Here is a 19,845-nt window from a genome sequence, read left to right as displayed (position 1 = left end):
CTGTGAGCCAGCTGGGGAAAGCCCAAGTGAAGACAGATGCTTTTCAGGCAGCTGAGCAGGTGATGTCTACTTCAGTTATGGAGAATCTTCATGCTGCTCAGAGCAGTGACTGCATGGAATAGCCACAGGAACAACATGCACATTTACTGTAGAAGCAGGAGAGAAGAGAAGAGCTTTTGGACTTGCATGCATTTCTCCTGACCCTGTTGTTCTAAAAAGGAGAGCCAGAATTCAGAGAGGCTTTGTGGTCCTGGTGTATTACCACCTCCTCCCAAACTCTCATTAGTCCTTGAGATATGTAGCAAATTAATTGAAATTGAAGTCACCTAAAATTTTTACTTCCTTCAGCAATTCTTCACCTTCATGCAAAGTGTTACTTAAAATATTAACACTGCCTTATGGCTCCTAGCTGCTGTGCACATCTAAATGATAGAGGTGATGGCTTAATAAATGATAGAGGCACTGTTTGCATCTGTGCTGCCCTGTCTTTTATTATTTTCTTTTTGGCATCTGTAGCCCTGGTTACAAGCATAGTGCCCTGTGCGCAGAGATGCTCACTGTTTGTTGGATGAGTGAATGAATAAGGAGGTTAGCTTAAATTTTTTTCCAGGAAGGTAAAAAATTTATTTCAAAAGCATCTGGCATACATCATCTTAGTGGGCATTCATCATTCTTCCCAGTACCCAGCATAGAACAGATGCTCAGAAAGTATTAGATGGATGGATGGAGGGGTGAAAGTGAAAAGTGAAAGTGAAAGTCGCTCAGTTGTGTCCGACTCTTTGCAACCCCATGGGCTATACAGTCCATGGAATTTTCCAGGCCACAATACTGGAGTGGATAGCCTTTCCCTTCTCCAGGGATCTTCCCAACCCAGGGATCAAACCCAGGTCTCCCTCATTGCCGGCGGATTCTTTACCAGCTGAGCCACAAGGGGATGGGTGGATGGATAATATGGACAGCATATGATCCCATAGCAACCCTGGGAGATGGGTAGGAGAGGTATTATTATTATTGCTAGAACTATTTTCCAGATGAGTACTATGAGACCCTGGGCTTCCCTGGTAGCTCAGCTGGTAAAGAATCCACCTACAATGCATGAGACCCTGGTTCAATTCCTGGGTTGGGAAGATCCCTGGAGAAGGGATAGGCTACCCACTCTAGTATTCAGGGGCTTCTCTGGGGGCTCAGAAGTAAAGAATCCGCCTGCAAGGTGGGAGACCTGGGTTTGATCCCTAGGTTGTGAAGATCCCCTGGAGGAGGGCATGGCAATCCACTCCAGTATTCTTGCCTGGAGAATTCCTTGAACAGAGGAGTCTGGCAGGCTACAGTCCATGGGGTTACGGAGTCACACATGATTGAGCGACTAAGTATAAGCACAGCAGCACAATGAGACCCTGAATGAGAAGCCAGTGGACTTTCTCAGGGGGGTGGATATTGTGTGTTTAGTGTCAGGGACAGAATTCTTTCTGCCACGAGAAAGAGTGTGGAGTTGGGCTGAAGAACATGAGTCAAGCTTGCATGTCAGAGAACCTTTGGTTTTGAACCCTGGCTCTTGCCCTTTCCTAGCTGTCTCATCTTTGTCAAGCCCCTTACACTCTGTACCTCTGCTTCCTCTCTGTGAAATATGTGTCTGTACTTGCAGAGAAGAGTAATGATAGACCCACAGCATAAGGCATTACATGAGGATTGAACAAAACAGTGTGTGTGTATCTTCGGCAGTGTACTTGACACGCAGTCGGCCTCGGTGGTGGTCGCTGGTGTTGCTGTTGTGCTCACTCTTGTATGGGCGCCTCTTCAGGGACGAAGGTCCAGGAAAGGTAGTCCTAAGGATGTGCTTTTGGGTTGCATTTGGGGAAAGTGTTGACAGTGCAGTATCCCTAGCCCAGGACCGTAAGAAAGAAACAGACTAAGGAAACCAAGCCTTCATTTGTTCAGTCACCCTTCCATGCAAGTCTAAATCGTGTGGGAGAAAGGAGAGCATTGGCATGAGCCAGGACGGGGAAGGGATGAGATTAGTTGGCCCCTTCCGTGTGCAGAATCTAGTCTGCACGGAGCAATGGGCAGATCCTCTACCCTCACACCCTCGCTGACTGTTCTCTCAGTGTTACAAGGCACCTGTTGCACACGCTTTGTTGTTGTTGTTTAGTCATTCAATCATGTCCAACTCTTTGCAACTCCATGGACTGTGGCTGGCCAGGCTCCTTTGTCCATGGGATTCTCCAGGCAAGAATCCTGGAGTGAGTTGCCATTTCCTTTGCCAGGGGATCTTCCTGACCCAAGGATCCTCCTGCATTGGCAGGCAGATTCTTTACTACTACTGAGCCACCAGGGAAGCCCCATCACAAGGCAGCCTTTTGTTAAAATATGGAGAAATAAACAATGTGAGGAAAATATCTTGTCCAAATGAGAAAGGCCCTCCTTAAAAAAGCTAATAGCATCATAGGAGACTGGCTTAGGGGGAGGGGCTTGAGGGATCAGCCTCTGGGCTGTAATGGCTTGTTCAATGTTGTACCCTCAGCTTTTAGAGCTTTTCACATATGGTGAGCACCCAGCAAATGTCTGATGAAGGAAGGAATTCATCTAGTCCAACCTCTCTGTCCCACATGTAAAGAATCCAATGTCGCATAGCTGGTAATAGGTTCTTAGCTTGAAATACAATGGAAGTACTTAGAATCTTCCATAAGGACTCCAGTATTGCTCCAGTGGTAATCAGTATTGCTTACCACTGTCAGGACAAAGAGAGGGTCTCATGTGGGGTTCTGGGCACTGAAATTTAATGAAAAAGAAGGTGATTCACCTGCCCTGACCCTCCAAAATGGAAAGGAAATGTGAACGCTTAAAATGAATGCCAGGAAAGGGATGACCAAGTTGAGTCTGAACCAAAGGAAGATTATTCTGATTGGGACAAAGAAGACTTTGTCCATGTAGATAATAATTCTGAAAGAGCAAGGAAGATACGAGTCAGACGCGACTGAGCGACTTCACTTTCACTTTTCACTTTCATGCATTGGAGAAGGAAATGGCAACCCACTCCAGTGTTCTTGCCTGGAGAATCCCAGAGACGGCAGAGCCTGGTGGGCTGCCGTCTGTGGGGTCGCACAGAGTCAGACATGAGTGAAGCGACTTAGCAGCAGCAGCCTAAGACAAAAATGTGGCAGATAGGACAAAAATGTCCCAGGATGGAAGATAGAATGAAGAATTTTTATCTATGTCTATATAGCTGGAGAGTCACTTCTCATTATTTGCAATACTGATGTTCTTTGAAGCCCCTATGGAAGCTGAACTAGCAAACACTGAACCCCTGCTGCTATGGGGAATACTAGGTTAGGTTCCTGCAAACCTCATGACATTTTCATCAACCTATCAATACATAACTCTTTTGTGCTGTGCCAGTGTTTAGTCATTCAGTCGGGTCCGACTCTTTGTGACCCTATGGACTGTAGCCCACCAGGCTCCTCTGTTCTTGGAATTCTCCAGGCTAGAGTACTGGAATAGGTTGCCATACCCTCCTCCAGGGGATCTTCCTGACCCAGGGATCAAACCCACGTCTCTTATGTCTCCTCCTTTAGCGGGAGGGTTCTTTACCACTAGCACCACCAGGGAAGCCCTGTATTTAAAGACGTCTTATTTAATATATATTGTTGATTCATTAACATCTGCATTCAAAGACCACAGCACTCTTTAACTCATGCCTGTGGGAAGCTCATGCCTGTGGAAGTAATGCATGTGTTTTCTCCCTAAGTCGCAGCACAGCCTCCTGCGCTGAGGGACACTAGCCCTGCCCTAGCCTGGGGGCCATTTTGAACAGTAAATCACCAGCGAAAAACACCGAAGTTAGAAACACATGGCACTGAACAACCTTGAAAAGGACCCTGGTTTATAGTATGAGAGCTGACACGGGAAGGCTGGGCCTGTTCGACCCCAGCCGGAACACGTGTACCAGGGACTTATTTTTTGCCACTCTGCGCATGTCCGTGAATGATGACGATGAAAATGTCGAGTGTTGATTTTTGGTTATAAGAAATTTTTAGCAAATAGGTGAAGTCACAAATATAGAATCTGCCAATACAGAGGATCAATGGTATATAAGACATACTAGAGGAACACACACTGGATAGTTTGTATGTGGTGAAGGGGGACCTAGAAGTAGACAAGCAAAGGGACCTGTGGATCTGAGGGGGCTGTCCGAGGTCAGCCCAGCTACCCTTGATCTCCCTGCAGCTTGTTCTCTTCGCTGCCCGGATCTTAAAAGGCTCCAGACAGCCCTCCGCATCTCATATCCAATAAGAAATGAATGCTGTTCAATTCCTGTCCTTAAACTAGAACAGTCCTGGACCTGAATTATGCCAGGAACCTCGTGCTTGCAGTGTCTTTGGAAGTCTTTTATTGCAGGACTGATTTATAATACCCAAGTAGATGAGTTGAGGGCAATTACGTAAATGCTGTTTCTCTGGGGTAGAGAAGAACGGTCTGGTTTAAATGAAAAATGCAGTGCCAAGTCAAAAATTCAAATCGTTATGTGTAATTACAGACCACAGTAAATCAATTTTACAAACACAGTACCAATCTCACTGTGTTCCAATACCCACAGGGTCCAGTTGTGACAGTTTAGAATCAGAGAAGAGGCTGAAGATGAAGAGAAAGTGGGAACTGGGACGTGTGAAGCCTCAATAGCTTGTCTTGAATCACATGGTGATTCAATCAAATATAATTAAGAAACCAGGAGAGCCTTAAACCATCTAATTTCTCTTAATTAACCCCCTCCCCAAATAATCTAATTAGCAGTGTAAACTAAAATTGTGGGTTTTTTTTTTTAAATGGTCGTTTATGTGTATTGTTACACTTGACATTTGGATTGAATGCTTTAATGAAAACAAGGACCAATTCCTTTATCAGTAAATTGCCCTGCTGGCCAAAATGCTGAGAATCTCCAGTTCTCATTCTTCTATCAAGAAACTAAGTTAAGAATTAGTCAGGACTGCATAATACATTTCTAATTATTTATAACCCTTCTCCTAATACTAGAAAGAAAAGAAAAAAGATTGCTGCTTTAATCAAGGCCAAGTTCAGAGTTTCATGCTCTGAAGTCCTGACACCCGTCCTGCGTTTGGCTGGTGCTGAGGTGAGACCCTGATGGGAGGAGGATTTGGGCATTTTCTAATGCTGCCGGTCCTTGCCTGGTCAGTGTTGTTGCATTTAAGAGCCATCTTGCCCTCTTATCTGGGAGACTTTTGAGCTCCAGTTGCAGTGAAGGCTTTGCCTGTAGTTCAAGACAGGAACTAGTAGACAAGGTATCTTTTGTAAGCCCCCTTTAAGCAACTCACCTCCTTCTCCTCTGGACAAGAGCTGTGGTGTCCAGATAGAAAAGGATACCCCGGTGATTTGTTCAGTGACTCTGGTGGTGGTCTTGGGATTGATGCTCTGAGAAGGGCATAATTGCTTTGTCATGAAACTCTGGCTATTTGCAGTTCCAAACTTGGATGGCTTTGCTGGTAGCCACACCCTGTCAACAGCCAGGGAGTGTTAAACACAGGATTGATGGTGCTTTCAGTAAACCTAAGAGGCACTTCCTGGATAGACATGTGAGTTGAGGTAACAGTGATTATAATTTGAGAGTTATCTTTTAAGAAAGTGGTAGGAGGGAAGTTTTGTCAAAAATCTATCTATCTGAGTTTCTTCACTCTCTTTCTTAAACACAGTGATTGGAGCATTTTTATGGACACACTGAAAAGTGAAAAAGATGTATCTGCTTCAATCCACCTCTGGCCACTTGCTTGACTCAATTATTTTCTTTACTTGGTGTCATAATGAAAATGATTCAAATTCTGCAGCTCTGTCTTAAACTCTTCGCTCTCCACAAGGGTAGAAATTCCACAGACAAACTTAAGGGCCAAGAAACCTAAAGGTTAAGTACATATAGATATAACTATGGATATGAAAAAGAGCATAATTCAGGAAAGTAGAAGTGAGCCCCCATATATAGGAACCTTAGAAATGGCTGGATTGATCCCACAGTCCCTTGAATTGGCTGAAACATCTGCTTCAGTGGTGTGAGGTTACTTCCATAGTTGATGTCACTGGTTCTGATAGGTGGAATGAGAGGATTGGGGCAGTTTCCTTTCAGGACAGCTTGATCTGATGTTCAACTTGTAACATTCTACTGATTTCTATAAAATGTATATATTGGCTTGTCTGACTTTTATCATAAATAATGACAGTGTAAAGACAAACAGCAGTTATCTAAAATAGATTTTCCCCTGGATGACACCCAGTTTTGCCATTATAGAAACTGACAAAAGAGGACAAATGAAATGTACCCAAGATTAATGCACCAATAAAAGTCTGCCAGAAACATTCTAATTTACTTCCTAAAAGCCCAAATGTTTAAGTGATAACGTGAAGGCAGAAGCATACTTCTTTGCTCTGCTCCCAGACCGGTCATCTGTGGAGTAATAAGGGCTGACACCAGTGGCAACTCACATCATGGAAAAAGCTCTCCCTGCATCAGAATGTATTCACTTCCATACGATCTGAAAAGGAGACTGAATGGGCAAAAAGAGATTCAGCAGTGCGTATTTGTCAACCTTGTTGGTATGTTCTTTGCGGCTTTGTCTTCTTCTGGAATCTCCATTTGTTTGGTTTTATTGCATAGGCTAGTATTTACCTTCTCTTCGGAGAGTGTGTGGCTTCCTCCTTGGCTGGTGGGAAGCACCCGGTCCACCCAGCACATCTTTGCTTTGTAGCAGGCTCTTTCTTCTCCCAGAATGAGGTGGAGTCTGAAGCGGTTTGCGGGAATCATCTTCTGGTGTCCAGATGTTGTGAGCACTGGTTTTCCAAACTTTTAGACAAGAAGCAGAGTGCAAGCATGCAGAGTTGAGACATATAACCTTTCAGATTTGCTTTTAATCTATTCCCTGAAGCAATGAGGCAGAGCATGTTAATTTTAACCTTAGTAATTAATACCCCCCTCCCCTTGCCCCCAACACAAACCTGTTCTTGGCCATAAACGTGACTGGTGTTGTCTTTTTTGCATGATGTCACTGATTAAATACTCTAGTTTGTTTTTTTTTTTTTTTAATGTATTCTTGCAGTACTATTAATCTCTTTTTCCCCAAAGATTCCCACCACAGGGCCTCAGATTACTGGTTGTGGCACCACAAAACCAACTAAAGAAGAGGAACCCAGGGTCTAATGTTTCGCCACTGAGCTTTGCTAAAATGTTTGCCTTAAAAAAAAAAAATCAGATGCCTAGAATTATGCATACAAGTGGTGTTAACAGAACTCCACTCTTTGAAAATGCAAACTCTTTAGTAACAGTTCCTTAGATACTCTGAAATCAGTGTTCTCAGGAAAAACTCGGGATGGTGCCCAAAAGATGCCTGTTAAGCAAACCTAAACTAAGGGAATAAACAAAAACATTCCCTGCCAATAACTATGAAGCAATAGTGATAGCTATTTTATAACTGGCAATGGCTTGAACTTTTTCTCTTCTAAACTTAACAAGTATCAGACCATCTCCTGCAGCAAAACTCTCAAATTGGTGTATTCAACCAAAGTTCTGATACTTCTGAATTTCTTTTGGGAGTAGATCTAGACAATGTGGTTAAAATACACCATTAGCAATGCGTAAGTAGAATTTTCCGCATGTATTTTCATAGCCTGTTGACACACACAATATGTATCCCCAGAGTAAGGAAATGGCTTGGATCTCTTAATTCAGGAAAGAAATTCTTAAGTTAAATATTTTAAAATAATATGCAAATATTTGATTTCCTCATTCTGCTTTTTGAAATCCCTAAATAAGAATGAGCTGCTTTTTGTAAAGTTTAGTAGTAATTGGATTGAGTTCTATCACGTGAGCATCTAGAATTTGAAATATTAACAAAGCATTAAATTTACCTGTAAGAAGCCAGCTTGAATTAGAAATGGAGACTGAGACTTCCCTGGTGGTCCAGTGGTTAAGACTTTGCCTTCCAGTGCAAGGGGTGTGGGTTCAATCCCTGGCCAGGGACCTAAGATCCCACATGCCTCGCAGCCAAAAAACGAAAACAAAATAAAAACAATATTGTAACAAATTCAATAAAGACTTTAAAAATGGTCCATATTAAAAAATAATCTTAAAGAAATGGAAAGACTGGCTTAGGAACAAGAGTGAAATTGCAAATTATGTCCACGTGGCTGAACTCATAAGGGCCTGATGAGGCTGCAGAGTCCAACCTTGGATTGAGAAAACAGGTTTCTGGGTTTGATGAGAAAGAATGACATTAGAAGTATGGGTGTACTTAATGGCTGTATTCAAAGGGAAGTCAGTTTCAGCAGCAGTCTTGATTCTAGACTCCAGGATAAAATGCTGAGCCTGGAAATAGGTGGAAGCGCACAGTGGGAACAGTGATAAGTGGTGGTGGACTGAATTTGAGGAGTAGTGTGTTAACTGTGAAAGCAATCAGAGGACTTAAAGCACACGAGTTCCTGAGGCCAATTAGGTGCCCGTGGAACTCAGCAAACACAGCAGAGAACAGCAGTCGTCTCTATCATTGAGTTCAGTCCTCAGTTTTTAACAGAAAACTGGGATCCCCATAAAATAACTGTACTTCAAACAGATGATGAAAAAAATGACAAAAAGAGCTGTAAATTCAGCAAATATAAAATAATTTGTATTTGATTAATGTTAATGCCTTCTGCATATGTATCAAAACCATTTGTCACACAGCGTTTCATCTACTAACCAGGCTTGGTGCACATAGGAATTCCCAGGTCCTTCCACCACCCAGGGGCCCACAGCTCATAACGTAGGGATTATTGAATTATATTGCCTTTTGGGGCCTTCCAGCTCTGAAATGTTATTAACCTATGCTCATAATAATTTTAAAGCATTACTTGCATTCAGTGTATAAATTTAAGGAGAACAGAGAAGAATGCAATGTATCTTTGAACGATCTCCATTACCGTTTATTAGGATAAAGTTTCAGTGTTAAAAATTAAGCTTCAGTCGTCTGGACTGTTTGTTTATGGGGATCACTGCTCTCCTTGACAGTGAGGTGCAGTTCGTAACCTGGCAGTGAACTGAGGAGAGAGCTGGACCCATACCCCAAACCTTCCTCTTTGCACAGCCCCATTACTTGTCACATAAGAAGGCAAAGGAGGTAGTTATACCTGTTTTTTAAGAGTCTAACTATCCTGAAAAGTCTTTTCCTGCCTCTTAGTTCAATAACTAAAAATCAAGGCAAAGTCAATTTTGGTCAAAGGAAAGGGGGAAGAAATCTGATTTCCAGGCTTTCAGGAAAATACTTAAAAAGAACAGAACGCAGCGCCAGGTATCGTATTTTCCCCTCAAAAAGTGTTGAAAGGAGTCTCATGAAAGATGCTTAGAGATGAAAAAGACATCATAAGGTTAGAGGAGGTCGCAGACGGCAGCTGGCCCCGAATGGTATGACAGAGTTTATTACCAGATTATAAGACCCTCTGTACTCACATCATGCTGCTGCACTGCTGGAACAAGATTATTTTTAGCTACTTTTCCCATATTTCAACTAGACTTGCTCAGTATTTGTTATTTATTTGTAGTTCACTTGAATTTATAAATGTTCCAAATACTACAGTACCCTATTATCATATGTACTCATACATATGTACGTACATATATAAGTGTGCTGTGCTGTGCTTAGTCGCTCAGTTGTGTCCGAACCTTTGTGACCCCATGGACCGTAGCCTGCCAGGCTCCTCTGTCCATGAGGATTCTCCAGGCAAGAATACTGGAGTGGGTTGCCATGCCCTCCTCCAGGGGAATCCTCCCAACCCAGGGATTGAACCCAGGTCTCCCGCATTGCAGGCAGATATCTGCGCCACCAGGGAAGCCCATGAAAGCTGGACTGGGTAACCTATCCCAGCCTATCCCTCCTCCAGGGGATCTTCCCCACCTAGAAATCGAACCGGGGTCTCCTGCATTGCAGGTGGATTCTTTACCAGATGAGCTACCAGGGAAGCCCCACATATAAGTGTGCATACCTGAAATTTCTTGTAGCGATTCCTAAAAATATAAGGGATATAGACACTATACTCTACATACTATTAAGGCTTAGCTTCAGTTTTTTCAAGAGCAAGGGTTACAGTGTTGCCCCCTTGGGCAATTATCAGAATGAATCCCCTCCCCCTGAAATATGCTGTCCCCCCAACCTTCATTATTATGAAGTTACAAATTCAGGACCTCAATTCTGCTGGAACTTGCCAACTTCTAATCTGCAGTGAGGTTTTTTTTCAAGTTGTGCTTATTTCGGCAGCATTTGAATATTACTCTGGGGCAGCTTAAGTCTGAATGGAGCGTGTGCTGTTGTCTGCCACGCAGCGGTCAGCTGCTGAGAACATTCAGAAGGCCCGCCTCTAGCCAGTTATTCTGGGGAGACTAACAGTGTGAAAAGCTTCTCAGAAGCCTGGCTTCCCTGCTCTCCCCTCTCTACTTGTAGGAAAAGGACTTTTATTCATTTATTTTCACCTGAATATCCATTCTTCCTCTATGTAACACCACTTCAGATGAATACTTTTGGTCAAAAAGAAAATGGAGCGACGGGACAGCCATGCACCATCTGCCCTTGACCGCCTCATTCATCCACCGCTGTGCAGTCTGTGGTCTTACACTCTCTCTGTCCACTGCATTTATTCTTTCCTCTGCTAATTTATGGCAAACAAAGGCCCCCAGCACATGAAGTAACACCAAATTTGGCTTTATGGTCACTATTTGCTCCACCAAAAGATCTGTCTTCACCCCAAAGTGCCCCCGTGGTTAGGTCACCTGTCACCTGCTCCAGCCTCCTTCCCAAAGGCCTCAGTCCCCTTTGGAGAAATGAGGCATTTGCCATGCACAACTTGGCTTTCATGTCAGTGTGTGTCACCCCTGACTCTAAATCCTTGTCCCTCTCTGCAAAGCAGAAGCTTAGTGGGAGACATTTTGCTTGTTGCTACGGCAGGTTCACTCCTAAGGGGACATTTCTGACTTTGGTGCCAGCTATCGGAGTCTTTCTGATACAGACCCAGTGAGGCCTTAGGTAGAGAGTCCCTGGGGAAAAGCCCTGGTACCTCAGGTATAACTGATTTTTGTTAGAGTGAAAGTCACTCAGTCGTGTCTGACTCTTTGCGAACCCATGAACTATGCAGTCCATGAAATTCTTCAGGCCAGAATACTGGAGAATTCCTTCTCCAGGGCATCTTCCCAACTGAGGGATCGAACCCAGGTCTCCCGCATTGTGGGCAGATTCTTTACCAGCTGAGCCACAAGGGAAGCCCAAGAGGCAGAGACCAAATTCATGCCATATCCCCTATGACCTCAGTCAAGCCAGGGGCATATGAGGATATGGGTCTAGGTTTTTATGAATGAATCCCTATAAGTCCCAGCAAGTTAGGTAAACATCTAGTGAATTCCCTGGAATTCACTGACAGCCTCCGCAAGGATGCTCATCAGTGAGGAGCTAACATGAATTTTAAGAAAACTTCTGGTGGAAAGAAGCAAATTGGCTTCATCTAACTGCTACCTGTGTGTGGTATTGTTCTCTGCATCCAAGGATGCGGACTCTCTTAGCAGTGTTATCACACTCATGGTGATGGATTTGTTATTGCCTGTAACCAAGTAGGGTGCTAAGGGTTCCATCAGTTTTGGGTGTGTGTCTCTTTGGGAAAGCCCTGCTTTTATGGTTTGGGGCTCACTCTAATCCTGGCTGTGAAGAGGAGCCCCCCCTTCCACTCTGGGCCCACCTGGCTAGCGCCATTCAGAGCACCCACCAGATATTCTGAAATGGTTGCAGAAGTACCAGGAAGCAAAGACGTCTAAGCTGGAAAGTCCCATCACTTGGGGCAGCCCTGAACAAGTCCGCTCAATTTTGTATAAATACTTAGACAGGCATGAAATGAATTTTCTGGATGTCTGGCTTTTCTTCCTATTGGCTTCTCTCTTCATTTTTGCTGCTGCTTCCTTTTTATTTTTTTTTTTCTTATTCTGCTTTTTTTATTATTTGTTTTCTTTTTCTCTTGCTAATTCGGATCCAACCAGGTAGCAATGCATTTTGCAGGGAGCCTTTTTAAAGAGTTTCTTCCTTAGTCTATTCAGTGGAAATGCAAGCTGTTTTAGCCTGTTAGAATCCAAAAAATAAAAAATGTTCCCTTTGCATATTTTTAAGTTAGATGATAATCCCTTGCCTTTGATAGAATCTACCCAGTTTCTCAGGTTACAGATAGTAAAATTGGCAGCTCCCTTTTTTCCCTCCCTTTTTTTGTTAATAAAGAAGTTTCTGGCCCTTCTTTCACACACAAGGCTGCGCTTCGGGCAACATGAAGCCAAACAGAAATATGGACAGCAGGGGTGTGAACTCCATTGCTCTCCGGCCTGGTTAATGCCAACTGACCATGAGCGGCCTCTCCACACCACTACTGACTCAAACACACTTTTGCAAACGCTCAGCCTTTGGCTCTGGTCTTTATGTTTTTAAGTGGGGGCAAGAAAGCCTGCTGTTCACAACTTTATGTGGATTCTGCCCCACCAGAAATGCAATTTAACAGAAAGCAGAACTTCTCACACTGGGATGTCAAGTCTGCTGGCTAAAAAACAGAGAAGGATTAATGCCAGCAAAGCAGTGCTAGTCCGGACTTGGGAGAGTAAATATCATACCTCATTGGAGGGGATAGAGCCCTACATGGAACTTAATGGCTTCCCTGAAAAATGTTTAAAAATGCATGTGGCTCGATTCCATGTTAGCACTGCAGCAGTCAAAATAAACTGGACCTGTCAGGGGCCAGCACAGAGAGAAAGTTATGAATAGACTTATTTTGTAAAGCTGTCACTTTACACACCCAGAAAAACCAACCAAGGGTAACGTCGGCTCCCTCAGCGTTGATTTTGGTTAAATCCCTCCCTTGAATGACCTCAATTTAATTTGGCTAGTTATATGTGAGTTTTGTTGCTTTTTCCTGGTTTTCTGGAAAAGAAATTAAAAATGGGGGCTACACAGATGTTGCCCGCTGTGCGGAAGGGCTGCACATGCTGGAGAAAACTGTTCCCGGCTTACGGAGAGCGCCCCACTGGCTTCTGAATGAAAGCCTTGTTACCTGGAAGTGTTCTCATGTAAAGTCTGGCATTAACCTGCGAAGCCAAGGGAGAGAATTGGCCCTTTCACACACGGCTGCCGTGTCCCATACCCTGAGGTCCCTGTTAGTCTCAGGGCCCTTGTTGTGCCTGCACCCCTTTCAGAGGTGACATCTCCCCTGATTCCTGGTTGGAAGGACTGACTAGTCCACTTCTGCTAGTTCAGCCCAGCCAAGATTGCCAACGATGAGTGGTCTGCCCTCCCCTTCCAGAAAGTCCACTGTAATGACATGGGTCATGTCCGGTTTTGTGTGGTCCCCCCCTCCCTGCCCCACCAAAAAAAACTGGCCAGGACATGTTCTTTTCCATCTTGGCAGATCGCTACTTTGCCAGGCTGTCAATCCTTACCTGATTTTTGGGTCTACTGCTCCGAATCCTGATTTCTACAGTTAGAACTGAAAACAGATCCCGACCTATAGAGGTGAATGTCACAAGTGTGGGCCTTATGGTGTAGCCTCCTTAGAGAGCCCAACTCACCCAAAGGTACAGACAGCATCCTTTTTAACCACCCCAAAGGGAGAGCCACCCCATGACCCCGGGTGCAGCGATCAGACAGCGCCATCTCTCAGGGTTAAGAGGTACTGTGGGTTCTTCTGTGGCCCAGGCTAAAGGTGGGGGAATAACCTATTTCATTTTATTTTTGTTTTTTTCCAGTTCTCTCAGGCCAGGCACACCACAGCCCTTTGAAACGATCTGTGTCCCTTACCCCACCCATGAATGTGCCAAACCAGCCTCTAGGACATGGATGGATGTCTCATGAGGACTTACGAGCTAGAGGACCCCAGTGCCTCCCATCCGATCATGCCCCCCTGTCTCCACAAAGCAGTGTAGCCTCTTCAGGAAGTGGTGGGAGTGAACACTTAGAAGATCAGACCACTGCTCGTAACACATTCCAAGAAGAAGGTAGTGGTATGAAAGGTGAGTGACAAAACGAGAAACCACCGGCAACAGAGCCCCTCCCTTGATTTGGAGTCAGAAGGGTGAGGAGAGAGGTAGTCAGCCAGGAGGAAGGAGCCCGCCCCTCCCCGGGCTGATGGGAGGCCCCTCCCTTGCCGAGCTCTGGGGTTGACCGTGGCGGAAAGGGCTCGGATTCCCCTTCCAGGGCTGCTTGCCAAAACCTGGGAAGAGCAGGAGAGGTCAACGCCCTCCTTTTTCCTTTTTATTTTTTTTTCTGAATGCAGTGACTTGCAGACAATTAAATGAGTCACAGCTGGCGGCGATAGCATCTACTGTTTGCACATCCGTTCCTTGGTCTGCCCTGTCTGTACAGACGTTGATCTGCTCCAGCCTTCTACCTCTCTGCTCTGGCCAGGGAATCGTCAATAATTTAGCAAAACAAACCACAGGATCTTTTTTTAAAATCTCTCTTAGTGTAGAATCGTACTGGTGCCTCCTTTCCTCTCTCCCTTTCCCTTTGATATCCAGAGAAACCTGCAAACCCTTTTCTCTGCATCTGTTGAAGGAATGTGAAAAAAATAACACTGAGACTTGCTGACAGTGTTTTAAGGCTGATAACGGATTTGCATACAGGTGATAAAGGCCTTTTGTGCAGCATCAATAAATGTTCCTACATTGCCCTGTAAATCTCTCCTCTTCTAAAGATATTCATCGAGAGATAGAGATTTCCAAATTATCCATGGTAGGTTCAAAGAGGATACACACATTCTGTATTTTTAGATGCAAGTTTTTCAAGGGCTGGAAAGGCCTCAGGGAAAGATGCTCATCAGAGACACACTAATAACAATTTTAGATCGAGAAACAAGAGCTAGTCGTGCCCCTGGGACTACGATGCTGACAGGAGGCTCTGAGAGCGCCCTCATTTTTGGTGTACACAATCCTGAGGTTGTGCTGTTTCTGATCTTTCCCTTGAGAAGGATTAGTGTTGACACAGGAGGCTGGGGACTGAGCCCCCTCCCCACCACAGAAGTGTGGCACAGAGAGATGCCCACTACTCGCCGGGTGCTGGTTGTAAGTGAGCCTGAGGCTGAAAATGGAGCCTGTCAACCAGGGGAAATGAACCTGGTGTGAAGCCACTTTCCTGGAGCATCCGTCCCTCCCAGCCGCTCAGGCCAGCATCCTCTCATCCTAGCGCCATCCGTGATGGATGCTGTGCTGAGTGTCCAGAGTGGTTGGGACTCGTCTTGTTATTTTCCTCTCTCAGGTGATACAAATGGGTCATTCAAAGGTGTTTAACAGGCCTCAGAAGCAATGGCCCCTTTTGGCAGGGAGGGGATGTGTGTCCTCTTTTATATCTCTTTCATAGTTTTCAGGGGACTGTGTCATAATTTTGGAGACCTCCCAAAACCTATTTTTGAGTTCTGTGCTCCAGCTGCTGGGCCCCAGGGCATGGGGAGCAGGGATGGCTCAGCCATGCTTGGACCAAGAAGGGTGGAGCCAGTGTTTCTCTGGACTTGCTTCTTTCCAAGTGAAGTTGAGTGTCTGGACAAGTGGGGTGTCTGGACGAATGGTTTCCAAGACAGTGGATGTGAGGTTCTAACTGGTAACCATGGGAAGGAGGCCTGGCCTTCCTGTTGAAGGGCTTAGAGGGTCTTGTGGGAAGTCCTTGTTCCCCAGGACACTGGGTTCACCGTCTGCTTACAGGAGCTTCATTATCTTTTCTTTCTTTTTTCCTTTGCCTGTCTTTTCTCTGTTATCTTTCATTATTTGTGTTTTATTCTGAAGCCCTCTGTATACTTTAGACATTCTCTCAGAGCAGGTGAAGGTTTGCCCATTGCATGCTGACTTTTGGAGATGAGAAAGTCACTATTCACATGAAGGAGAGAAAGATGGAATCGATGTCCTATCCCTGTTTAAGAGTGAGAGCCAAAATATTCCAAAGTTCAAGGAACTTCCCACGTATCAGCTTCTTCGATTCCTGCCTTTAAAACTGGTGCAAATTGTCCCTTCAGAGCTTCTTTGATCAGAAGGTGATGCAGACAAGACTTTACATCCAAGATTTTCTTCATAGGCTCAAGACGTGTGGTCAGAAACGTGCTATTTGGTGATGGGACTAAACAGAGGACGCTCTTCTGTGTATATCCACCTTCTGCTGACTTACTGAACTGTCCTTGTCCCAAAAAATTGCGTGGGATTCACAGGATAAAGTTCTTAGCAAATTAAATATAAACACCTATTTGAAGGAACATGATAAAGGATGAAACGTTCTATGTATGGAAAAAGTGTATTTGCAGTTCCACTGATAAGTCAAGCTGTAGAAACGTCCACACCTGAAAACAGCATCATCCCAGAGGGTTGGGGCCAGTGTTTGTGCCCCACGAATGCCCCTCCCCACCACACCTGGTGCCATCTTCCCTCGAAGGCCACCCCCCTGGGGACTCCTGCCACCAGATGCTGCTCAGAATGGCCTCCCAGGAGAGCACAGAAGCAGCCCTTACAGCCTACCCTAAGAGTATGTCATTCAATTCCCCTGTCCCAGAGCAGATGTCGGGTTCAATTTCCAAATTAATTTGTATTTTTCTGAGAAATGAAATCTGAAATCAAATGAAGTGCCTTTAAAGAGAGCCAGCTCTTCCTCTTGGATCCTCGTCTCTTCCTTTCTGTGACCGGGCCCTTTGGCAGGAGTGCCGGCATTTTAAAGCCCCATTCTGGTCCATCTCAGGATGCCATCATCTGATTGCTATTTTCCTACTCTTTAAACGCCCAGCTTACGAGAACAACATGGAATCTGTAGTAGAATCTGGAGGAGTTCCAAATCTCTAAGGGATGCATGTCAGCCCTCACCCCACACCTTGGGAAAAGAACAAAAATTCCTGTAATTGAGCTTAATTTAGTGTGAATTCATCTTTCTTGCCAGCAGCTGTGCATACCTTGCTGAAACGCTGTGTTCATCTTAGCCTTCCTTTCCATCCAGACAGATGAGCCAGGTTTGGCTACACACTGTCCCTTAGGAATGTGCCTCTTGGGTCAGGAGTGGGAAATACAGCTCAGGGCCCAGCATTCCTTCTCTTTTTATTTTTTCAGAAACATCCATCCCTCTTTTTGTCTTGGTGTCAGCGTTCCCTGCCAGGGTTTGTCACTAAGTTCTCTCACAAGTAGATCAGCTCCTGCTCTCAGAGGATTAACATCATCTGCCCGCTTTGCTTTGTTTTTCCTTTTATAGTGAACAGCCTTCCTGAAGGTTTAAGTCAGCTCCAAGGCACAGAGTGGATGTCCCTGGCAGTAGGGATCTCAGACTAATATCTCAGGCTCAGGGAACCATGGGATCAGCTACTCAACTAGAAATTAATGAACAGAAGTGGAACTCTGAATGGGAATATAAAAGTTTCCCCTTTAACATGCCTCACAGAGGCTGCTGGTTATACATGTTTGGACTGAATACGCTGATTGTGGTTTCTAAATTCAGTTCTCCTTATCCTTTGTGAAAACTTGATTGTGACTTACTTATCTCAGGGGAAAGATTCTTGATTCTAGGTTGATACTCAATTATGTTCTTCTCTTCCTGTGTATCACATGAATCTAACGTGCTCTCTACCCTTCCCTCACACAAAGCCTTCAGGTGGCCAAGAAGGGGGAAAAAACCACACCCTTCCAAGAAAATGAAATGGAGAATTTCACTGATGGAAGAAGCACATGTGCCCCTCCTGTTAGCATCATATCTTTAGAAATTTTGTGTAAACCCAACACCTAGAGACTTTGAAGTCCAGGGCTGTTGCTGAGCGATGTGACTGTTCAATGGAAAAAGAGACAAGGAAGAAAGGCTGGTTAACAGGTTTCATTTTTGTCCTCATCAAGTCAGCTGCCTTTCTTGAGCACTTGCTGAGAGAGGCTTTGGACTATTATTGGAGAGACAGAGGCGAAGGAGGTGGTTCCTGCCTCAAGGGACTCACTATAATGTGAGGGGTCCAATGCATGTGCACAGCTGTGCAAATATTTTGTCTCGGAGGCTCGCCGTGGATTGAGGCAGGCAGCAAGGAGGGCCCTGATTCAGGTGGAGGGGAGTCAAGGAAAGTTCCTGGAGGGGGAGAGGCCTGGAGCCTCAGCTGGGAGCAGGATTACAGATTAGCCAAATACATAAGGTGAGGGAAGGGCATTCTGTGCAGAGGGAACAGTATGCCTGAAAGTGTGGTTATGAGACAGCTTGACCAAGTGCATCATCTGATGGCTTGAGGGCACATGGGAACACAATCTTGGGAGAGGGAAAAGCCAGATGCTAGGCTTTGCAAAAGCTTGGAGCTTTTATCCTGACATTGAAGGAATGTAGCAGCAGAAATGACCTGTTCAGGTATACATGTTAGAAATAGGACCTGAAAGGAAGAGTGGGAGTTGTATCAAGGTAGAGGATGGGGAGGGAAGTCTGGATTTGGAGGCCAACTGAAAGGTGGGGGGGTTTTCGATAACCAAGGAGAAAAATGAATTTGGACCAAGCCGAGCAGAGGAGACAAAAGGAGTGTGTTCGTGGGGTCTTCAATAAGATATAGAGAGAGGTCTGAATTGAATGGCGCTGATTGAACGTAGACAGGGATGGATAGAGCGGGAGGAATTGAGGACGATGCCCAGCTTTTTGCCTGGGACATCTGGGTAGCCCATGGTATCATCAATAGCAAATAGTTAATAGGAAAAAGAAACAGGCTGAGGGGATGGAGTGGAGCAGCCTGAGTTGGGCACCTGTGGAAGAGTCCAGTGGAGGCGTGCCAACCAGGGCCACGCTGCATCATGCTGTCCCCTGGCCCAGTCTCTCCAAGAGCCCCAGCTCCTCTCCTCCCCTGCACAGTTTAAGCATTCTGCCTCCCTGTGTGTAGTTCACGTGGGGGATTCACTAGGCTTCTGGCTAGCGAAGTAGATTTAGACTAGTGAAGTAGATTTAGGACTTCTGGCTAAGTCCCATAGATTTAGGCTTCTAATGGACTTCCCTGGTGGTCCAGTGGTTAAGACTCTGCACTTCCAGTCCTGTGGGGCGCAGATTTGATCCACGGTCAGGGAACTAAGGTCCCATATGCCATTTGGTACAGCCAAAAAGAAAGATTTAGGCTCCCTAGAAGCTCCAAGATTCTCTCATTGCCGTTGTCAATGTGTGAGAGGGGTAGAGGTGGGGGGTGGGGTCTGCTTCTCTTGATGTGAGCTTCAGCCTCACCATTACAAATTAACACTGGCTGGTGTACTTAGGAGGCATGGCATTTTGTTAGTATAAAAATATAGGGGTAATTGAAACTTACATTGTTTGTATATGGACATGATAAAGGTAAAGTGGAAAGCTTTGGTTCCAGTAACCTTGATAGAAACATAGCAGTTAAGAGTGGAGGGGGCCAGTGACTCTGAAAATAGGCTCCGTTTTTCTTTTCTAAAGAATCTTTCTTCAATGAAACTTATATTTTTTCTCCATAGCAAAGGAAATATATTGCCTATTCTGAAATAGCTCCTTTGGGGTTTTGAGTTATTTTTGAAATGTAGAACTTTGAACTTCTGCCTGTCTTAGAATGAGATTAGACAAAAATATATATTGAGAAGTGTGATTTTTGTAAGACAAAGGAACCCATCAGGAACCTTTATAAGAAAGGTTGTGAATCCAGTTTCTGAGGGTCATAAGGGTGTGAGTGACAGAGAGGGAGTGACATAGCCCCGTGTGTGGCTGGGACACTTTTCAGCACTGCTGTCATGGGAACAAGTTACTATTTTCTGAAAGCTGACTTTCTAGACGCTGTCTTGAATTCATCTAACTTAAAGGCCAGGATTTAGTAAATTTACTTCACTTTATTTCCAAA

General features: G+C 44.8%; 1 protein-coding gene across 4 annotated transcripts in view; it reads left to right on the top strand.

Moving 5' to 3' along the window:
- The window catches only part of SAMD4A (sterile alpha motif domain containing 4A), a 227,224-nt gene that overhangs the window by 157,809 nt on the left and 49,570 nt on the right, over window positions 1–19,845 (top strand). For 3 of the 4 annotated variants that reach the window (XM_006064864.4, XM_025295490.3, XM_025295489.3), the window contains one exon: window positions 13,781–14,044. The exons of the other annotated variant lie outside the window; for it this stretch is intronic. In XM_006064864.4, coding sequence (XP_006064926.1) covers window positions 13,781–14,044 — 264 coding nt within the window. The remainder of the gene's footprint in view (window positions 1–13,780; window positions 14,045–19,845) is intronic. 4 annotated transcript variants of the gene reach the window in all.

This window comes from Bubalus bubalis, chromosome 11 (assembly GCF_019923935.1).
Source record: "Bubalus bubalis isolate 160015118507 breed Murrah chromosome 11, NDDB_SH_1, whole genome shotgun sequence".
Taxonomy (NCBI): Eukaryota; Metazoa; Chordata; class Mammalia; order Artiodactyla; family Bovidae; genus Bubalus; species Bubalus bubalis.
The sequence above is the reverse complement of the archived record's forward strand: the minus strand, read 5'-3'. Positions and strand labels throughout refer to the sequence as shown.